The sequence below is a fragment of the Hylaeus anthracinus genome, unplaced genomic scaffold (assembly GCF_026225885.1).
Source record: "Hylaeus anthracinus isolate JK02 unplaced genomic scaffold, UHH_iyHylAnth1.0_haploid 3, whole genome shotgun sequence".
In the NCBI taxonomy this organism is placed as follows: Eukaryota; Metazoa; Arthropoda; class Insecta; order Hymenoptera; family Colletidae; genus Hylaeus; species Hylaeus anthracinus.
The window spans coordinates 160,534-181,455 of record NW_026535284.1 but is presented as its reverse complement, the minus strand read 5'-3'; the positions used below and the strand labels follow the sequence as shown (position 1 = coordinate 181,455).

The following is a 20,922-nucleotide window of genomic DNA, read 5'->3' as shown; positions in this document are numbered from 1 at the left end:
ATCAGGGACAAAAAACCGATACGTACGACGCCCATGTAGAGTTTGCGCTGCTGGTAAAAAAAGAAGCGAGAGCAGCTTTATGTGTGCTGAATGCTTAGTACCTTTACATCTTGGACAGTGTTTTCAGAAATATCACACTTGCGTTATATATTAAAACTTTTGTTTTGAGGTTACGTTATATATATGTAATAATCTACCAGGAAATGAGAAACTGTTTTTTTTTATAATTATAAATTAATAATTTCGATTTTGTTTAAATTTTTAATTACCACTAATTTGTTTATGACGAATATGCAAATAAAATGTATTATTTTACGAAAATATATAATGTTTTAAATATTTTTTTGGGCTTTTCAATGATCAGAAATTCGCGAATACGGCCGGCGTTGGGGCGTTAAGTGGCCGCTACGGTTCCGGCGCTCAGACGTTGAATGTCTCGTACGTCGCCGGCTGTCAATGTGTCAATGTATACTAATATTTTTACACAAATTTAATATTATATCACAGGTAATCTCGTCATCGTTTAAAGTAAATATTGAAAAATTTAAAGAATATACACAAAAGACAGCAGAGTATTATATTACAAATTATGGGTGGTACTATATGCCAACCTCCGTTCATAAATTATTGATACATGGGGCAGATATAATTCAATATGCACTGCTCCCGATTGGCCAATTGTCGGAGGAAGCCCAAGAAATGAAGCATAAGGATTTTAAAAAATTTAGGGAGAAGAATACGCGGAAATGTTCAAGAATTTCTACAAATTCAGACATATTTTATAGGTTACTTTTAACTTCGGACCCATATGTATCATCGACTAGAATTAAAATATGTAATAAAAATAGAAAGAAATTAGGCTTAGAAGCAGTAGAATTACTAGATATTTAATTGTTATTATAACTTATTTCTTGTTAATGTATTTAATTATTATTGTACTGTAACAATACCATAAAAAAAAAACCGCGATCGAAATTTCTCGACCATCGGTAGGCGCACGGGGTCGGGCGAGCGGGGAACGTTCGCGAACGCTCGCGAACACGCCCGCATAGTAACGCGGCTTGTTGATTGACTGCGGTCTGTTAGCAACGATCGGGTATAAGAATCGCTCTCGCGGTAGCGGACGCGGCATTCTTTGCTGCACTCTTAGGAGAGAACGAGGTAATTACCACGGTCGCCTAATGAGTAAGGAGAGTACGAAGCCTAGCTTTCGGACGCCTTTAGCAGCTCAGGAGAGAACGGCTGGAATTACCGCCGGTCGCCTGATTAACGGGAGAGTACGGGGACTCTTCCTGGCCACCCTGGGACGAAGAGAACGGCAGGATCTACCGCCGGTCGCCTTCCAGAGAGAGGACAGTGGAGTCACCCGGACGCCCGAGAGTGCTCAGGGAGCGTTTCTGTCCTTCCCCTCTGAGATGGAGAGAACGGTCGGATTTACCACCGGTCGCCTCTCGGAGGAAGGAGGGTGGGGATCGTTTTCTGATTATTCGAGAATCAGGAGAGAACGGCTGGATTTACCGCCGGTCGCCTGTAAAAGAGGAGAGTACGGAAGCTCTTGCCTGGCCGCCCTGGAACGGAGAGAACGGCTGGATTTACCGCCAGTCGCTTTCCAGGGAATGGACGGTAGAGTCATCCGGACGCCTCGATACGATATACTTTTCTGTAAATATCTGTTATTGTAAAAATTTAGCCGAAAGCTTTGTTTTTTTCGAACAAACCTGTAATTCCTATTCCTCTCCCAGGAAAGCAATATGTTAATAAATAAACCATTTCTTTTTCCCTTAGAACCTGTTTTCCAAATTCCTCACCTGCGACCTAACATCCCTTACAGTACTAATTTTTGTATTCTACCATAGATTGTTATATTATTATATTGCTATATTATAATTTGTGTTCTATCATAGATTGTTATATTATTGAGTCTAAAGTTCATAAAGATAAGTTTTTCATCGATCTAATTATTCTCCTGACGTATTTTTTGTACAACCTGCAAACAAAAAACTTCTTTAAAATACAATTAAAATTCAAAACACTTAAAAAAGCATTAAATAAAGCATCAAATTTGCAAGTCTCACGATTTTTATAATTATTAAGGTATATAAGTTAAAAAAGAAAGAATTAAATAAACATAATATATAATAAATTATACATCATTTAAAAGAGATAATTTTTTCTTATGTTTTGGCGCAAATTTTATCCTGATATCTGTTCTAGTTCAAAAGTTATACTCCAATGTCTCAAAATTTCTCAATCCGGACCACTGTGCGGCGACGCGCTTGCCGGCGTGGGAGCTCAGCTCCAGACGCCAATTCGCGAGCGCCAGTTGCCAGGCCTGACGTTCGAATTCCTCGACCGTCTCCGTCTCTGGCTCCGGCGGAGTCCTCCGAACGAGGCGGGTAGCCTGTACGGTTATCAGCCCCCTCCAACAAGCCACGAAGCAGATTCCGTAGACTCTGAATGACTGGGGCAAGGTCTAAGCGCCATGGAGCCCTAAAAGGACGCGGGGGATGCACCAGCACGCCCCCTTCCCCAGTACTCAAATGCAAACTAGATGCAAACTAGTTGAGAGACAACCTCGATGGTGAACGCGACTACCTCTCTGAGCCTATAAGTGATAAATAAAATATCATTTAATATAAAACTATATTCTTATTTTATTTCTTGCTTCCACCCATAATCTAACATTCCCCTTTACAGAACCGCCACAACAATTGTTTTTCGAATTATTATTATTGAAATATGTCAAAATTAAATATCGTTTCATACTCGGTATGATCGATTCGTAATTTTATATTTCAGATTGTTTATAATAAGCGTTGTTAGTTTGTTTTTCAATATCATTGATTTGCTGCTCCTTGCTAGACGTGTCGTGTTAATATAATAAAGACGAGTCGTTCTTGTGTTAATAATATTTTCAAATAAATAACATTTCTTTTATTAATATAAAGTGTACAGTTTAATAAGTGGCATATTGTTTTTTTTTACAAAATGTAGCGAATATTGGTGAAAAATCAAGATATTGAGTTTGATAATTTGCCATCTTGCGAAATTTGCATATATTTCAATTCTACTACTACACCGATAGCATATGGGTGTAAACTTAAAAAAAAAATTTGTTCATCTGTTTCAGACAATTACCGCCGAAGCTACAATGCCAACAGCTGTAAGACTACCGGCGAGATGGCCGGCGTCTACGATCGCCATCTTGTATTCAAACAAATATTTCTATTTTTCTTTTACAATGTTCAAACATTAAATAAAAAGGCTGCAAACTTCCAATAGTATCCGACAATTCACTTTATTTGAAAAAAAAAACCTACAAAACCGTTAATTTCCGGACCTTCTAAATGGTCTTGGCGAATGGAGAAATGCTGTCTGGGAAGGATCGTATATGCCTCTTCAAACCGTTCCGCGGAGTCAGTCTATTTATAGCGATTCAACATATTCGGTAAGAATTTGCCAACTATTTTTTAAGCCCACATGGACATATTCCATCACAAGAAAGACACATGTAAATATTTTGTATATGTGTATGGATGTATGGATTGTATGCATGTATGGATTGATGGACGGATGGATGTGTATGTAACTGTATGACTAAATATATATAAGTGCAATTATAACACATCAATAATAATTTTTACTTATTTCATAACTCTTGAGGAACAGAGGATGGGGTGTACACAATCAAAGTACAATGAGAAATATAAATTTAATCGTTTAATGTTCTTAGTAGCGCGAATGATGTGTTTATACTTTACAGCTCGAAGGCTTGAAATACTCTAAACGGTCTTCGCGTATTACCGTCGCTAACCTTTGTGTTAGACTTCCCCCACTTTGCTAACCAGTCGGTAACTTGCGTTACCAAAAGAAAACGCGCTAAATTTAAAAGTCCTAACAATAACAATATCATAGAAATTTAACACGTATTATCTCCAAGAACGCTCCGAACCCTTTTTTGGGCCCTGGACGAACTTGCCAAATTGCACCCTTTCTTTACAATTAAAGTTGCCATATTTTTTGCTTTTGTTGCAGTCTATATATATTAGACATACCCTTCTTCAAAAAATGTTCATTGACCTTTTTTTTAAGAAAGTATTCTTGCCTATTAATATTTTTTAAAAGACCATTTTGCGTCCCTTGTCAGCGTCCTAAAGAAGTTACCTAGTTTGCCCATAGGCCATGATTATCTTCTGGTAAGAATTTTACAATCTGTTCCCTATTTTTGAACAGATTTTCTAATCGGTTACTGGCTTACATAAATAAGTGTTAATATTATAAAAATATTGCATATCGTAAACGAAACTTAAAATTGTCTGAATTGCGTCGTGTTTCGTGTCATTTTTGTCAAGAAAATTTCGCCAATATATTGCATATACTTTTATCAAGATACAACAATAGAATATCCAAACCTGGATGAATAATAAGAAAATAATGTTAACTTCGGTTACGCATATTATCTCTTTGGAGTATCTACCTACCTGCGGGTGGTCATAAAAACCAGCCCACAGTTGGAAAGAATAGCAACGCCCAAGCTCCAAGGATTTGAAAAAGGACAAGACCGAGGAAAAAGCCAATGTTATTCCCGAACGTTCGCCGGATCCATCACCTCGTGGATCGCTGAATTTTGTTCACGAACACAGTTCTCGCTAACCCAGCGGGACTAGTTTTACGATTTCACACCTATTACGAGGGTCATCTATAAGTGAAATCTGTTATTTCTCGTCCGCACTGCGGCGAAAAGCGGTGACTAACAAGGTTAGCTAACATGTTCACGAACGATGTATACGAACAGCGTTCGCCGCAATGTGGACTCGGGGTTACAAACAACAATGGGTGAAAAACGTGTCCTATACCCTTGCGCAGGGATTCGAACCCTAACCCGTACCGGGTTCCGGTATTTCGTATTATAGAATAACCCATCTAACCAGGTAACACAAGACATCTATAACCCGAGTAACCTGGTTAACCCGGTTGTATGGGCGTTATAATAATACAGTAAAAACCATAGTTATTACCATGTTTCTAATATTGTCTGTTTTCTACTCACTGTCCATCCGCGAGAAGAAGGTCATGCAAGTGCTTACATTACTCGTATTTACTACTCGTTTACTGTACTTATGTAGCAGAACGGGGACGTAAACGCTTGCCCAGCCCTCTTCTTGCGGACGAATAGTACATTGGCATAAACAGCCACTTGAAGGAATCCCTATTTTGACCGGACATGTTATGAGTTTTGTAGGAACCCCAACACTAGCAACTGTGACAACCGGGCGAATGATAAACATTCGTCAGTCTTGCCTTAGAACGTGTAGTAATCGTTCGTCGTTCGCTTTTCGCTGTGGAATTTAGTAAAACTACGTGCATATACTATACGTTTGTGAATTCCGTTTCATTTATTTTATTGTGTATTGCATTGTAGGAATAATTTCGAGAGAGATCGACTACACGAAAAAGGACACGACGATGCCGCCGTGTCGACGCGCTTCTTTTGTTTTTGCGATTGTTACCGAAAAGCCGCACGGCGTGATGCGTTGTGCGAGGTCAGTATGATTTTGAAAAGTATAGAAATTGAGTCGACGGAAAGCGGTGCCGCCGAAGGCATTTTATACTTGTGTATTGTATATTAAAAACTATTAATAAATCATATATATATTTCTATTTTAATACAAACTCTGTCCTCCTCCTCCATCTTCAAATCCTATAACAAGATTGAGCATCCTGTGCGTCAATATTTTTCATTCAATGAGAATGAAAACAAATCAGAAACAAACTAGTCAGAATCTAAAAAATTTAGTTCTAGATGTACTGAAGAAATACAATCTTACTGCAAACAATGTTTATTCTGCAACGACTGATAATGATGCAAACATGTTTAAAATGATTCGCTTTCTTAGAGAAGAACAAGAAACTTGTAATGATAACAGTGAGGATACCGAGCCGGACGATGTTTTTCTTGATGAATATCACGATGAGTTTTATCTAGAAGGTGAGCAATTATTTCCCCCTTGCGGCAATTGTTTTGAACTAGTAGCCGTACAGTATGTTGCACACACGCTACAACTTGCTGTTCAAGATGCCATACAAGCCTTCAATATCGAGGAACTATTAAAGAAAACACGCGAACTAGTAAAAAATCTCCGCAATACCACCTTAGGAATTATTTTACGAAATATGAAACTTCGTAGACCTATTTTAGATTGTACGACTAGAGGGAATTCCACATTCAATATGTTAGAAAGATTGGTTGCATTAAAAGAATTTTGTTCTGAAATTAATGATACAACATTATCCGAAAATGAGTGGGATACTATCGACCAGTTAGTAATCACTCTCGAACCAGCAAAAATAGCAACAAAGAAGATGCAGTATGAGGAGTTGTTAATGAGAGATTTTTATGTTGTATGGATACAATGCAAATTAACTTTACAAAAAATAGAGAATAATTTTGCCACAATGTTATTACATGCAATACAAAATCGTGAGCATGAAATTATGAATAATAAGTCTTTGTTAGCTTCAGTATTTTTGGATCCAAGATATAAAAATTTCCTATCCGTATCTAAAAAGAATACCGACATTCCACATTTAATGAATACATGGAAACAATACAGGACCTTGAATTCTGATCAAATAGTTGAAACGCCTACTGAAAATTCGTTTATTTCATCGCCTGATGACATTGAAAGATTATTAATAGAAAAAGATACAAAGCAAAAAAATTCATCAAATACAGTCTTTAATATTGCTGCGGCATTAGATGCGTTTTCTTAAAGTCCTAGAATAAATAAAGAACAGAATATTTTAGAATATTAGAATAAACACAGTTTTTCCGAACTCCGAATTCTTGCAAATATTATACACGGGGTCTCAGCAACTCAAGTATCTGTAGAACGATTATTTTCAGGTGTGAAGTTTATAGTTAACGATCAAAGGTCGAGACTCAATAACGATATTTTGGATGATATCATGGTTGTCCGAACGAATGTAATTACATAGTTTGTTATAAATATATGCGTATGCGTGTGTGTTCATATTTTGTATATATTTATTCCGTCTTTAACTTATGTCTGTTCATTGTACATTTATTATGCCAAATAATTGTTGAAGTTTAAAAAGAAAGTACAAATACCGTTTCTAACAACTGTGACATACCTCGCGTGAGCGGCCGGGAATGAATTTATTTAGAAGAATTGGACACCAGTGCCAAGTGGACGCGTCCGTTACTTTCATCCTTCCGGGTGCTCTACGAGGAGCGAAACTCAGGGGGGGTCGAAAGGGGGGGAAATAAACTTTGATCGGAACCGACGCGGGGGAATTCCGCGGTACACACACCGTTGGGGAAAAGGGTGTGGCGACTACGTGCCGAAAGAGATACGCGGCGCGGAATTCCCGATACAAAAGAAAGTATTCGACGGAAAGAAACGAATACGTTACCGGCGCGACTTAACTCTATAGGGGGCCTAGCAAACAAATAGTCCGTCCTAGAATCAAATACAATCGAAAAGGATTACACCGGGAATTAACGGTTTCGCGTTTCGAAGGGGCCCTCTCCTTTGAAACGCGGCGCGTTCTCAAACCGCGCAAGGTCACGCGGGAGATTCGCGAAACGGACGGAGGGAAGTCTCACGGAGTTCCCTCTGGTGGTGGTCCTGTCGCGGACGAAAAGGGGTGCTCCGGAGCACGCTCGCGGACACACTGGGGACACCACACTCGCGCAACACCGAAACAAGAAGGAAATCCAAGGGGACACGAAAAGTAGACGCGGTATGTCTAAAACCCCCCAAAGAAAAAAAACGAAACGAAAGTTGTGACTGATCGGGCAGCTAACCCTTCTTTTCGCCCCCGAACCGGTGGACGAGAAGAAGGTGCCGCTGAGAACGCGGGGAAACGGACTTTGGTGGTGGACTTCGGACTGCCTGCGGAGCGAGGGCCGGAAGAAGGCTCCCTCCCACGCGCAACACAAATTTTGGCTCGTCCGAACTCCACACTAAGGCGGGGCTAACCAGGAAAAAAAACCTTCTACGTGGGATCACTCGACGCTAGCAAAGGGTTCCTTTGCTGCGTAGCGATCAACCACGGAGGCAAGGACGTCACAAGGTGGACAATACAAAAAAAAAAAGATTCAAAAGAAACTGAAATAAAAAAAAAAGAAAAGAGAAGATAAAAAAAAACCTAAACTAACCTAAGGGTAAAGGCAACAACTAAGATGTGTTTTTTTCCAAACATTTTTTTTTTTTTACATGTAGACGGGCCTGGTCGGCCTCAACGCCTGGGCGGGTGGCGAGGCTGGGAGGCCGGCGTCGCGCCACGCAAACTACCATGTAGGTAGGACATAATCTGCGTGGCGGTATTAAGGACGTCGGCCTCTCGTCCTGCGCCGCCGGCTGGTGCCGGCTGTCCTTGGGGCCGTCCCTGTGGCGGCCTGGGTGTTGGCCGGCTTTGGGCCGGTGGTCTTCGACGAGGAAGGGGGGGGGGGGCTGTGGTCTGGCCACTCTCCCCCTTGGTGACCTGCCGGTGTTTCGGGGTGCCGAGATGGGCGCCCTCGGCGGCGCGCTCATGGGCCCTGGTGCAGGGGCGACGGGGTTTCAGACAGGCTCCTTGGGGGGCTGCCTGGAACGGCTGCTCCGCTCTGTGGCGGAGGACGGCAGCGCTCCGTCCCGGTCTTCCTCGTCGATTCATTTTTGGCTAAAATCAAAGGGTTGTTGTTATTCTCGGTCGTCCTCTCGTTCGGATTCTCTCCCACGAACGGTTTGAGGTCGGAGACGTGAACTTTTGGGATCATACGCGTTCCCTTCGTCTCCACCTCGTAGACGACCGGCGACAGGACCTTAATAACCCGAAAGGGGCCTATAAATGCGGCGGCGAGTTTCGCGGCTACGTTATCCGCGGCCGACGAGAGGACTCGGTTTCGACGCCAAACTAAGTCCCCCACTCTATACCGTATATCGCGACGGTGTGAATCATAATAGCGTGCTTGTCGCGTGTGAGCTCTTTCGGGACTCTCTGTTACTATGTCGTGTAACAACGGTAGCCGACGCATGCGTTGCGCCCATGCTCGCGGATCTTTGCTCTCGAGCAAAGGTTCTCCTTCCACTACACGGCGCAGACTGCTTACCACGCACGATGCTCTGCTCAAATTGAGCACCGCTGGAGAATCGCCAACGGAAGAATGTGTGGTGTTATTCACGGCGAATCGGAATTCGTGCAAATGCACGTTCCAACTACGGTGGTCCTTTTTGACGAAGGTCGAAATCATCATCTTAAGGACGCGATTAACTCGCTCCACCGGATTCGGTATGGGGGAATCGTTCGATGCGATATTCCCCATTCTTTTAGAGCGTTATTGAGCTCTTTATTACAAAATTCGGTTCCATTGTCTGTGAGGAGTATTTCGGGCGCTCCCCACCGGAATACCACCAGGTCATCAAGCGCGGAAAGAATCGCGGATCCTGTAGCTTTTCGAAGCGCTTTACACTCAACCCACTTCGTAAATGTGTCTAAAAACACTACAATGTACCGACTTTGGTCTCGTCCTAAGGGAAAAGGACCCATTATATCGGTGGATACCACGGCCCATGGCCGAATGGGGATCCGCCTACCCATGAGACCAGCAGGAGCGCGCTGCTCGACCTTGTACTGATAGCATTCGAGACACGCTCGTACGAAGCGACGAATGTCTCGAAACATTCCCGGCCAGTAATATCTCTGGCTTACGCGTTTATAAGTTTTCTCCGCGCCAGGGTGGCCGACGGAGGGAATGTCATGGGCTTTCCGGATGGCCTTTTCTCAAAACTCTTTTGGTAAGACGAGTTTCCACGCGTCTTCCCCGATGATCTCTTGTGTCGGAGACGGACGATGGAAATACAAGCGACCGCCTTCGATACGCCAATCGGGGTAGGACGCAGGGTGCGATCGATCTTGGTCCAGGCGGCCAGCGCACCAGGTATCGTCGATATCTTTAATGGCCGCTAGAAGGTCGTCTGGAACCAGTGCACGTGAAAGTGCATCGGGCACCTGGTGTTGGGATCCCTAGCGATGCACAATATTGAACGAATATTGCAGCATATCAAGGGCCCAACGGGCTAGCCTCCCGGTCGGATCTTTTAAATTATGAAGTTATGAAGTTATGACCGTGAAGGTGTACCCTTCCAAGTACGGACGGATTTTCTTTATTGCCCATAATACGGCCAAGCACTCCTTTTTCGTAACCGAGTATTTTTGTTCGGCCGCGTTCAAAACTCGATTCACAAAAACAATGGGATGTTCTTCTCCGTTATGTTCCTGTGTGAGGACCGCGCCGATAGCGTAGTTGCTCGCGTCCGTTTGAAAGACAAACGGAAGTGAAAAGTCTGGGCGAGCAAGTACGGGAGCTTGGCTCAAAGGTTCCTTCAAATTTTTGAAAGCTTTTTGCTGTGCTTCTTCCCAAACCCAGGGCTCGTTCTTTTTGAGCAACTGTACCAATGGGACTTTGTCCCGCGCATGATTCGATAAAAATCTGGCGTACCATCTGATCATGCCCAGAAAACTGCGCAGTTGCTTAAACGTGGTGGGCGCCGGGTAGGACGAAGCAGGCGCCACCTTTTCGGGGTCGGTTCGAGGCCTTTTTGGTTAATCAAGTATCCCAAATATCAAACCTCTTGTCGACAAAATTCGCTTTTTTCCCGATTTATTTCGAGCCATGCCGCGTTAAGTATTCCGAGAATCTTTTCGATCCATTGAAGGTCAGAATCGAAAGTCTCGTTGCCGATTACAATAACGTCAAGATATGTGAATACGTGTGGTTCCAATTCTGGACCAATCGAACGGTCCATCAGCCTCTAAAACGTGGTCGGAGCGTTGGTCAGTTCATACGGCATTCGCTTGAATTGAAATAAGCCTTTGCCAGGAACCGCGAACGCAGTAATTTCTTTACTGGATTCTTCCAGTGGGATCTGGAAATACGCTTGGCTCAAATCGATCGTCGAAATGTAATGTGCCGTGCGTAGTTTATCCAGGATAGCGCCATATAGGGGAGGGGATATGCGTCCTTTGTCGTGACGGTGTTTACGTCTCGATAATCGATGCAAAATCGATATTTCCCGCTCGGCTTCGGGATAATTACGGGACAACTTGCCCATGCACTATCGGAGCGTTCTATAATCCCCTCCGCGAGCATCTTGTCGACCTCCGCGTGCGCGATCTCATAAATTTTCAGAAATACTCGTCGCGCACGGTGTTTGATCGCAGCGTGATCTTGCACATCTATCCGATGATGAACAAGGGTCGTCGGTCGCGGTTCTTTCGCCGGTTCTGGAATAGAGGTGTCCAGTAGTTACTGCAAGCGCTCAAGTTGATTCCCCGTTAGTTCAACGATCGCTGCACAATTGACCCGAATGACCTCCTCCGTCTCCTGTACGCCAGGTACCACGAAAGAATGGACGGGAACGGTTCCTATGCGCCAAGTCGCTAGAACAGTCGTAGACGAGATTTCGAGCATCTAGGATCGGCAAATCGCGTCTCCGCCCGTCAATCTCGATTTCAACGATTGCTTTGCCCAGGATGCGGTCCTGGGCTCCATTGGCCATCCGCATTTCCCCAGCGAATGCGGTGTCAATGCGTGATCCGAGCCACGGAACCGCGCACGGTCCTATGTAGGAACGCGCGGCCCCGCTGTCGATCAACGCCCACAACTGATGTACGGCTAATTGCAAACGGACATCGTACCGACGATCTGCGTATCTCGGTGGAAAATCGCGTCGACTTTTGTCTGATTCACGAGCTAAAACCACGACATCGACTTCACCCAGTTCGACCGGCCAAATCGCCGTCTTCTGAACAATTCGGGTGGTATGTCCTCTTTTCTCGTCTGGCAACTCCATCGTTTATCGAGTAAATAGGGTCGATGACGCGTCCCGTGTTTCTAAAAGTCGAGACGGGAGGGGCGATGTGGGAGAGGTTATCGGAGTCTTCGGAACATTCGTGCAAAGATACGAATCCTCTAACTCCCCTTTCCCCTCCGCCTTGCCTAAAAATGAGGCCCCATTGTCCTTCAGCGGGGGGTCATAACGACCCCCGCTATCGACCCACTCGCTTCGCGTTTTCCGCACGCCGTGCGGCGCAATCGGGACACGTTTTAAGCGTCTCTCCTTCCCGGTTGCACCCGTAGCAGACCCTTGTCTGATGGGACTGAGGGCAGTCAGCAGCCCAATGTTCAGGGCGCTAACAATTGTAATACCCCCCCCCCCCAGACGTCGAAGGGGTCGTGGGAATTACAACTGGTTTAGCTGGCGCGGAGCGTGGTTTCGCCGCAAGTACATTCTTTCGCGTCGGAAGGCTCCTCGGTGCCGGTGGAGGGAGTGCCCTCCTCGGGGGTGGGCGAGCTCTCGGGGAACGCCGTGGGGGCCTCTCTAATTCTCTCCGAGAACTCCACTTTTCAGAAGGATCGGACGACCTTGGCTCCGTTTCCCATCTCTTTTCTTCTTCCCATTCTATTCAAGGTTTCACCCTTTCCCTAATACTTCCTAATAAGGGTTGTCGGGTGGAGGCGCGGTCGATCGCAGCCAAGCGCGCCAAGCTCGGCGAATGGTGGTACGCCGTAAAGGGCAACAAGAGCTGCTCTGGCTCGGGTGTGGGACAAGACATCTCCGCTTGTAAGACTACGTACTCCACCTTTGACCCCAAGATGCTTAGTTCCCTGAAGGTCGAAAATTCGTCCCTTCGGAACCTTTGCTGATAAAACGGCGTCAGATTCTTATAATCTATCGCGAGGCGGTCCTGTAGGGGCGGCGGTACTTTCATGTGGGAGAAGATAATACAAAGATTATCTAGAAATGGCCGATTGGGCTTTCCTTCTCCCTGGGTCCGGCGATGTGCGTCGCTCATTAGCTGCTGTTAGTCGTCTTCGCTTCCAAAACGTTCTCTACACGCCCTGGAGAACGAACGCCACGACCGATATTTGTTTCCACGGTGGTAATACCACCGCTCTTATTTACCTGAGCCAGCTGCCTAAGAAAGGGCTCAGCCGGATCCCCGTCCTCAAAAGAAAGTCGCAACCGATTCAATATCTCGACCGCTCGGACCGTGGGCAAGTGCCTTCGTCGGCGAGAGCGTCGAGAGGAGTTGCGGCGGCGGGAGGATTCGCGACTAGTGTTGCTGTTTGATACCGTGGAATCGGTATCGGAACTGCTGCGACTAGTCCCAGAACTGGTGCTGCTCGGGGCCTCCTCCGTAGATTGATCCGTGGAGGGACTGCGACGGCGACGATGACGACGGTCATCTCGTCGTTTGACTGTTTGTTTGGGGGAGTGTCGACGTCGGGGCCGGCAACGGCGGTCACCTGCCCCTTGGTCCGATCTCTCCCCCGAGGTTTCCCGAGAAGATCGCGGGTGGGCGCGGCGGCCGTGACCTTGGTCACGACTCCGTTCTTCCAACCTTTCGTCACTACTATACTCCCTTCGGCGGGAGTGCGTAGGGAGAGGCTCGTCCTGAAGGGGGCGGATCTCTTCTTTTTTTCTGGTGTGCGGGGAATCACACCGGGCCCTTTAAAAGGCGCTGTTCTTCGCAGCTCCAGGCTGGAGAAATCCGGGCTGCTGCAGTGATTTTTCCCTCCTTGATTGCCCTCGCGCCCCCTATCCTTTTTCGATTGAGGGGGCGTAGCGGCACGAGACGGAAGGTCCTCGCTGTCTGTGCCTTGCGAGGGTTTCGGAAGGTGAGCGCGGTTATCTTTTTCGCGGCCGCGACTTTTCAGCGTCTGCGGTGACGCATCTCCCCTCTCTGGCGCCGCGCTTCGTCACTTCTTACCGCGCGATCGCCTGCTCTCCTCGACGTTGGTGCGGGCCTCGATGGGAGGGGTGCGGATAGACGATCCGCCGCGGGAGAGGGGAGAGCCCACGAAAGCGCGTCGCTGTTCTCCCTCTCATCAGACTCTCTTCGCGACGAATATCCGCTGCCCGTTTCCGCGGTCGCGACTGGAGTTCTCGCGGTCGTCTTTTTTTTTTTTTTTTATTGTGGGGAAATGCGTTACGCATACCTCGGTTTCCCTGGGGGAAAAACCGAAGTTATGTGGGACATCGGGGAGGGGAGCGCCAAAGGCGCGCCCGTCCGCGATGGCTACCCACTAAAACCCCACACCCACCTAAGCTACATGGGAAGCGGCTGGATCACGCGAGTACTCGCAGGAGGCTTCCCAGCTTACATGAATCCCGGGGGGAGGGTGTTAGCTTCCCCCACTACCTACTCTATAAGACCCCGGGCGGAGGGACCCGCCCATTGTCCCCATCCCTGAGGCCGTCGGAATGGGCTTCCCGAGCCCCCGCTCGGTCCACCCATAGCCCCCGGCATCTTCGTGTCCGTACTGGTTCAGGAAACAAAGAGCTTCCTGAACGCCAGGACAAGAAGACGCCGACATCGGTAAGGGAAGGTCGTCGGAGGCGTGATCCGGCACGCCCCGATCCTCCCCACCCCACCCCCCATGCGCTCCCACAGGACCCGTTGGTCCAAGTGGGGACGGGCCGACCACACAACCTTGGCCCGTCTCGAGGGGAATTATACCCCCTCAGGGGGCCAGGGTCAGCTCAAGCCCCGGCTCCTCACATTCACCGCCTCCATGCGAGGCACCTGTCGTCGCGGGGGCGCCCCTCGCGGCTCCCCACTATTCATACCCCCACGCAGGGGGGTACGCCGGCGCGAGGGACGTCCCCGCGCCCATCTCCTCCTTGCCGAGCCCGGGTCTCTTTCCCGGGCTCGCTCGTCGGCCTCCTTCTGCGACATAACCTCCTCGCAAAAGGTGACCGCCGCTTTCCACGACCTCTCGCTCGAGGCCATGTGGTCGACCATGGCCGCGAGGGAGAGGTCCCTCGCGGGGTCGCCTGCAGTCGGCGATCCCCTAGGGGCGGGGAATCAAAAAAACTCACGGGGTCCTTCCACCGGCCCGCCGATTGACCGGTGGGCAACCACGCAGCGGTCTCGGACACTCCTCGTGAGGGACCCGCGATCGGAGTCCCAAAAGGGCCTCGCGGGGTTCCCAACCTGGAAGAAGGTGGTTCCGCGAGGAGTTCGATCGGCCGATCCGTGGTCCGCCGCTCTGGAAGCCGCTTTCCGAGGGTGGTCAGTCCTCTCGGTGGTGGCCACACCGCGAACCTGGGGGGAAGACGCCGCCCCCGGCGACTTGCCGCGCTCACGCGAAGACACGGCCCTATCACGGGGGGGGGGGGGGGGGTCTAGGGCCCACGGTTCTCTCATCCCTCCACTCTCGCGGACCACCTCCGGCCTGGGGTGTCCGCCGAGGAGGGAGCGAGGCCCTTTCGGGGGTCAGGGTGCTTTCGTGACGGGCAGAAAAAGTCTGCCCCGTCACACAACATTCTAAAATTAATCAATCCTACATTCATTATATACTCGTACATTTTAAACAATCTAGTTTCATTTGATTTGAATTTTGCATGCAAGTTCATATATCTTTGACTTGACTGAATGTCTAGGATGTCTTCTTCTACTAGTAACCCACTCCAAGCAGGTTAACCCGCTCTTCCTACAATTCAAGAACCGTTCCTTCGTGGTTAGTATGGGTTACAGTAACCTTTCCTTCATTAACCGGGTTTGGGTTAGGGTTCAGCAGCGGTTCGAATCCCTGCCCTTGCGATGAATCTGCGACGTTCATACCTTATGTGTACAGGATAAAAAAACCTACAATAATTTTAGCTGATCCTGTAATTTTTAATACATATGTATCTCATAATAATAGCCGCCCGTTTGTCTATACATGAACATATGTATTTCACGTGCGACCATAGCCTGGTGGATTCGCGCGGTCTGCGTACAATGTTATATGAAAATTTACAAAACTGTAGGAGGAAAATGTATCATATTATATATGAATGGATTCAGAAAGAAAGTTCCGTTCATTTTTGTCACTATATAAATTTGTATATCTCTTAAAATAATGTAACAAAAATCTTTTCGTTATAAACAAATTACGTTTTACAAAATCTGTGACCACTTTTTGTTTTACCTCATAAAACTATGAAACTTTTCCCTAAAAAGATTTCTTATATCTATTGTAGTTTTCGAGATAGCATTTTTCTGCTGAAAATTTAAGGGGAGCTATAAAAAAGTACGTATGCCTTATTTTTACTTGCTTAATGCATCCACCAAGTTCCATCAAAATCGGAGACGGACGTTCGGTATGTTCCCTTGTGAGTAAAAAAGCTTTAATAAACATAGGTCGAAAGGTCAACCTTTTGTTTGCTAATATCATGATTGACTTACTTGTTTCCATTGCTTGCGATGTTTATTTTAGTGCTTATAAATCGTGTTCTGAATTATCTTATTCAAGTGCTAACAGTATATCTCATTGAGGAATTGTCAGTTGTGGATCGGCGATTGTAGATATTACACAGTTGCAAAGTATCGTGAAAATGTCAGTGTATTATGCGAATGAAGAAGTGGCAGATATGCATTTTATGTATGGCCGTGATAATGGAAGTGCTTTAGCTGCACAACGTATTTACGTGAAAAAATTTTCTAATCGAAAAGTTCCCTCTTACATGCTGCTTCAAAAACTTCACTACCATCTTTGTGAAACAGGTTCACTTACACCTTGTCATCGAAACTCTGTAAAAAGAAGATGCCAAACGTGTGAAGAAATATAAGGTGGGCACGTGGAAAACCTTCTGTAAACATCGAAAACTCAGTATTAAGTCAATTATGATAATAAACAAACATGTTTATAGCTCAGAAACAGTTGACTTTTCGACCTATGTTTACTAAAGCTTGTTTACTCAGTAGAGTGCCATATACAATGTGTTTCGTTTATCTAACAAAGTAAATATCTCGTGACGCACAGAAGTTACGAAAAAAATTTATGTGCAAAAATTGTTCGGTTTGTAGGGTACAATCATATGATGTCATTTTTTTCGGGCCTGGAATAGTAGGGAGGGGGGATTTCAAAGTCAAAATAAGTTTTTTAAATGGAACTATATATTTTTTTTTTTCATGGCCTGACAGCTTTTTTCAAAAGCAATTCAACGCTATATCACATTATTTAATTTGTTGTTTCCAAACATTACAAATTATATTATAAAGTTGTAACGTTTTGAGTAGGTAATGGTAGGACATATCAGGTTGCCGCGGCTATTAGCTGGAACACTGTTGTCATTTGTTTTGATGAGTTGTGATATTTGGCTCGAGTCTCATTTATTTTGAGAAAGTGCAATACTAGATGTGCTAACCCACCAATAATAACACAAGAGTATACTATAAGTAATGACTTTATTACACGGTTACGTACAACCTTACGCCGCGTAAGTTATGCGTCACAACGATAATTCAAACTGCCATCTTGTCGGGTGGCGATCCTTCTTCCTGGTGCCTTTCGCTGCTCACCTTCTCCACTCGAGCTCTTGCCCCTCTTCGCTAACTTGTCTACCTGTGCGCATTCCCACACTAGAGATTAGTTCTGATCGGTGCTTTCGAAATTATTGAATTCCAAAAAATGTACTTAACAGTTCAGGTAAAAGCCAAATTAGTTTGTCTGCGTGGTGATAGATATTTATCCTATGCCGAAGTGACTCGGGAATTTCATAGACGGCATCCTTGTCAACAAATGCCAACAGTGCCAAGAATAGGAAACATTGTTAATTTATTCAAACAATTTCTAATGATATAAACTATAAATATTGTATTCATTTTTTTTTTATAACTTAAGATGCTTCAGGAGACATAAGAAGGTCGATCTTTGTTTACAGTGTTGCAGCTAATAGCCGCGGCAACCCAATATGTCCTACCATTACCTACTCAAAACGTTACAACTTTATAATATAATTTGTAATGTTTGGAAACAGCAAATTAAATAATGTGATATACCGTTGAATTGCTTTTGAAAAAAGCTGTCAGGCCATGAAAAAAAAAATATATAGTTCCATTTAAAAAACTTATTTTGACTTTGAAATTCCCCCTCCCTACTATTCCAGGCCTGAAAAAAATGACATCATATGATTGTACCCTACAAACCGAACAATTTTTGCAAATAAATTTTTTTCGTAACTTCTGTGCGTCACGAGATATTTACTTTGCTAAATAAACGAAACACACTGTATACCATATAAATATTGAATGGTTTTTTTTAACACCCTGTGTAAGGAAATACGCTATTAAAAGTCAATATTTTATATTTGTACGTAAAATGCGCTACTGAGAGTCAATATTTTATTACATTTGCCAAATAAATGGCTTAGCAAAAACACACGGAATTAAAATACTAAACATCTAATGCCTTTACGTGATCGTTCACTTTAGAAGGCGATACGGAGAAGAAGAGAGTGTCGATGCCCGTCGATCCTCGACACCAAACGGAAATGAATGCTCCGAAGACGTCCTGGGTCTCGTTGCCACGTCGAAGTCGACTCTTCCGTCGCTCTCTTGTCTATTCCTATAGGGTAGTTAACGCGTTCCAATGACAGGGAAACAGATGAACATACTGGGCAACGTTGTATGTAGATAAGATGAGATAAGTCAGTGCCGAGCGTTGAAAAGGTAGAGTGGAGAAACGCGCCCCGCGCCACTCCGCGCCAAAGGTCGAAACAGGTGTCGTCTCTCAATAATTATTTTTCCCTTACACCTGGTCTAAAGACCTGATACATTCAAAACACTTATCTTTACAGTTATTTTCTTGTCAATATTTTTTCAACGTGATTAAATAAGCTATGCTAATATTGTAAAACTGCGTCGCACATGTTCATTTAAGATAGTCATACTTGAAAATATATATTTTGGTCTTCTATGGCGCCATTAAAAACATTTTGGGTACCGTGATCTAACAATGAAATACACTGCACGATAGAAACATCAAAGAATGACACATTGTTAACTCGGGCCGTCAAATTAGAACATTACTTGATCATCGAAGGATCATGTCGTCGCAAATGTGTTAAAGAGTTACTTTATTAAATGTGACTATAATCCAATATGCATATATAGGTTATTGTCACAAACAGGAATGTCATATGTGATCGATTATACAGATTAAAATAATGAAAAGCTTTAAAATAAAATAAATGAGTCTTAAAACGTTTTATCTCCAAGGTATATTTAATTTTGTTTTTAAAATATGCATAAATTACAAATTCAACACATGTATTTAGTAAATGCATTACAGTGGAAAAAGGGGAAATGTTTATATATAATAGAGGTATACAATTAAAAATGATCCATATGAAGAATGATTCAGTATTATTAACTAAAAATTATTCAATTTATCAACTGGAGCAATCATTTGTTATACAAATGTAATTATTTATATCAAATCATGACAAATTTGTTTAATACATATACAAATGTTGCACATTACTGTCATTTTAAAAACATAAACAAGGAACTTAATTATTGTTCCCTAAATAATTTGTTATGTATGTATCCCTCGTTTCGTATTGGAAAGATTAATCAGAATTATCGAATTAGATTTATGCGCTTTTAAGTATAAAAACAAAGGAAATTATGCAAAAAGAAATAAAAAAGAACTTTTATCAACAGTCAAAAGTGATTTTTTAATTCCATACACACTACGTTATGGAAATATTTCTCCACTTTCCTTATATGGAATACTGATAAATGTATTTAATGATTATTATTAATACCTAATATAATCATTTATATAATTCTTATAAAAAGTACATGTACCATATATGGACTTGCGTCACACTTAGACACATTATACACAGTTTTGGATATTATAAGTTCTACAAAGAATTCTGAAACTGTAAATTGCGGTATCTTCAAAAAATTTATGTCAAGTTATGTTAACATACGTATATATGTACAGATTCATGTACATACACATCCAATCCATACTCGCGAACGTATTTCCAGTGTTAAGAAATCATTTACCAAACGTATAATTAAAAAAAAAATTAAACATTTTGTTCTTTAATCTTGACAGTTTATTTACACTGCAGAAATGGACTTGTGCATTCAAAAATTTGGCCGAATTATTATCTGTAATGCCTTATTTATATCGTGCTATAACAGCAATTTCATCCGCAATTTGTTTAATAATTCATTTTACGTTTACATTGTATATCCTATAGTCGTTTACTTTTAATCGGTAGATATTTTAGTACGCTTACGATGATAGTTCCTTGCGAGTGCATGAATAATTGTCACTAAAAAGTAACAAACCATCAATATTACAAATTTATCAAATAACCATGAAATTGTCGTTGTTCCATCCTGTAAATAAAATGTATATTGACTAATTTCCAAATATATTCCACAAAATGTAATCAATTTAAGTTAAGAAATCTCATACCGTGGATGACTTATCATGTAATTTTTGTTTTTGTTGAATAAGATATTTTTTCAAAGGCTCTTGACATTTTGAACCAACATATGGTATAATTACCAATAATTTGATAAATTTATCTAGCAGCTCCTCATTAAATGCTATTATTACTGCAAGCTGTTGAATATGCATTTTTATAACAGCCTTTCCTATAAGTGTAGCGCCAAAAAATGTCCAGAAAGGAATTAGATAATGACCACATGTCAAGCCGGCGAGATCAAATAATGGATTGGGAATCTAAAAATGATTTTGTTTTTCTAAAAGTAAATCACTAAGTTTTCATAGAGTACGAATATCTTTATTTAACACTGTCCTTTAAACGTATATGCAAATAAAAATGTAGTTAATTATCATACAATATACACTGACGGACAAAATTAAAGGGACACTTTTTTAAAACGTCATATCTATGGGAGTTTTCAACCGATTTTGGGGAAACTTCGCGAGGAGTAGTTTTGAAGTGTCCTCTAAATGTGCGCAAAGTTGCATTGGCGAGGGTTGATACGAAGTGGTTAATTCACCCCCGTAAAGAGGGGCACGTCGAAAAACGCCGCTTCTGAAGAGGCCAGGGGTGACGAAAGGGGTTGAAAAAATCAAAAAAAATCTTT

At 43.6% G+C, this 20,922-nt stretch overlaps 2 protein-coding genes across 2 annotated transcripts in view; both read right to left on the bottom strand.

Annotated features, from left to right (window-relative positions):
* Positions 1-8,557: 8,557 nt before the first annotated feature.
* LOC128893675 (uncharacterized) lies at positions 8,558-9,331 on the bottom strand. The gene has a single exon (XM_054154817.1). It carries the CDS (start codon positions 9,329-9,331, stop codon positions 8,558-8,560), a length of 774 nt encoding a protein of 257 aa, XP_054010792.1.
* A 9,711-nt stretch (positions 9,332-19,042) lies between these two features.
* The window catches only part of LOC128894261 (vacuole membrane protein 1-like), a 10,890-nt gene continuing 9,010 nt past the window's right edge, over positions 19,043-20,922 (bottom strand). Inside the window, exons 3-4 of the mRNA XM_054155915.1 lie at positions 20,282-20,551; positions 19,043-20,202 (exon numbers count right to left, since the gene is read on the bottom strand). Coding sequence (XP_054011890.1) covers positions 20,071-20,202; positions 20,282-20,551 — 402 coding nt within the window. The 3' untranslated portion in view covers positions 19,043-20,070. The remainder of the gene's footprint in view (positions 20,203-20,281; positions 20,552-20,922) is intronic.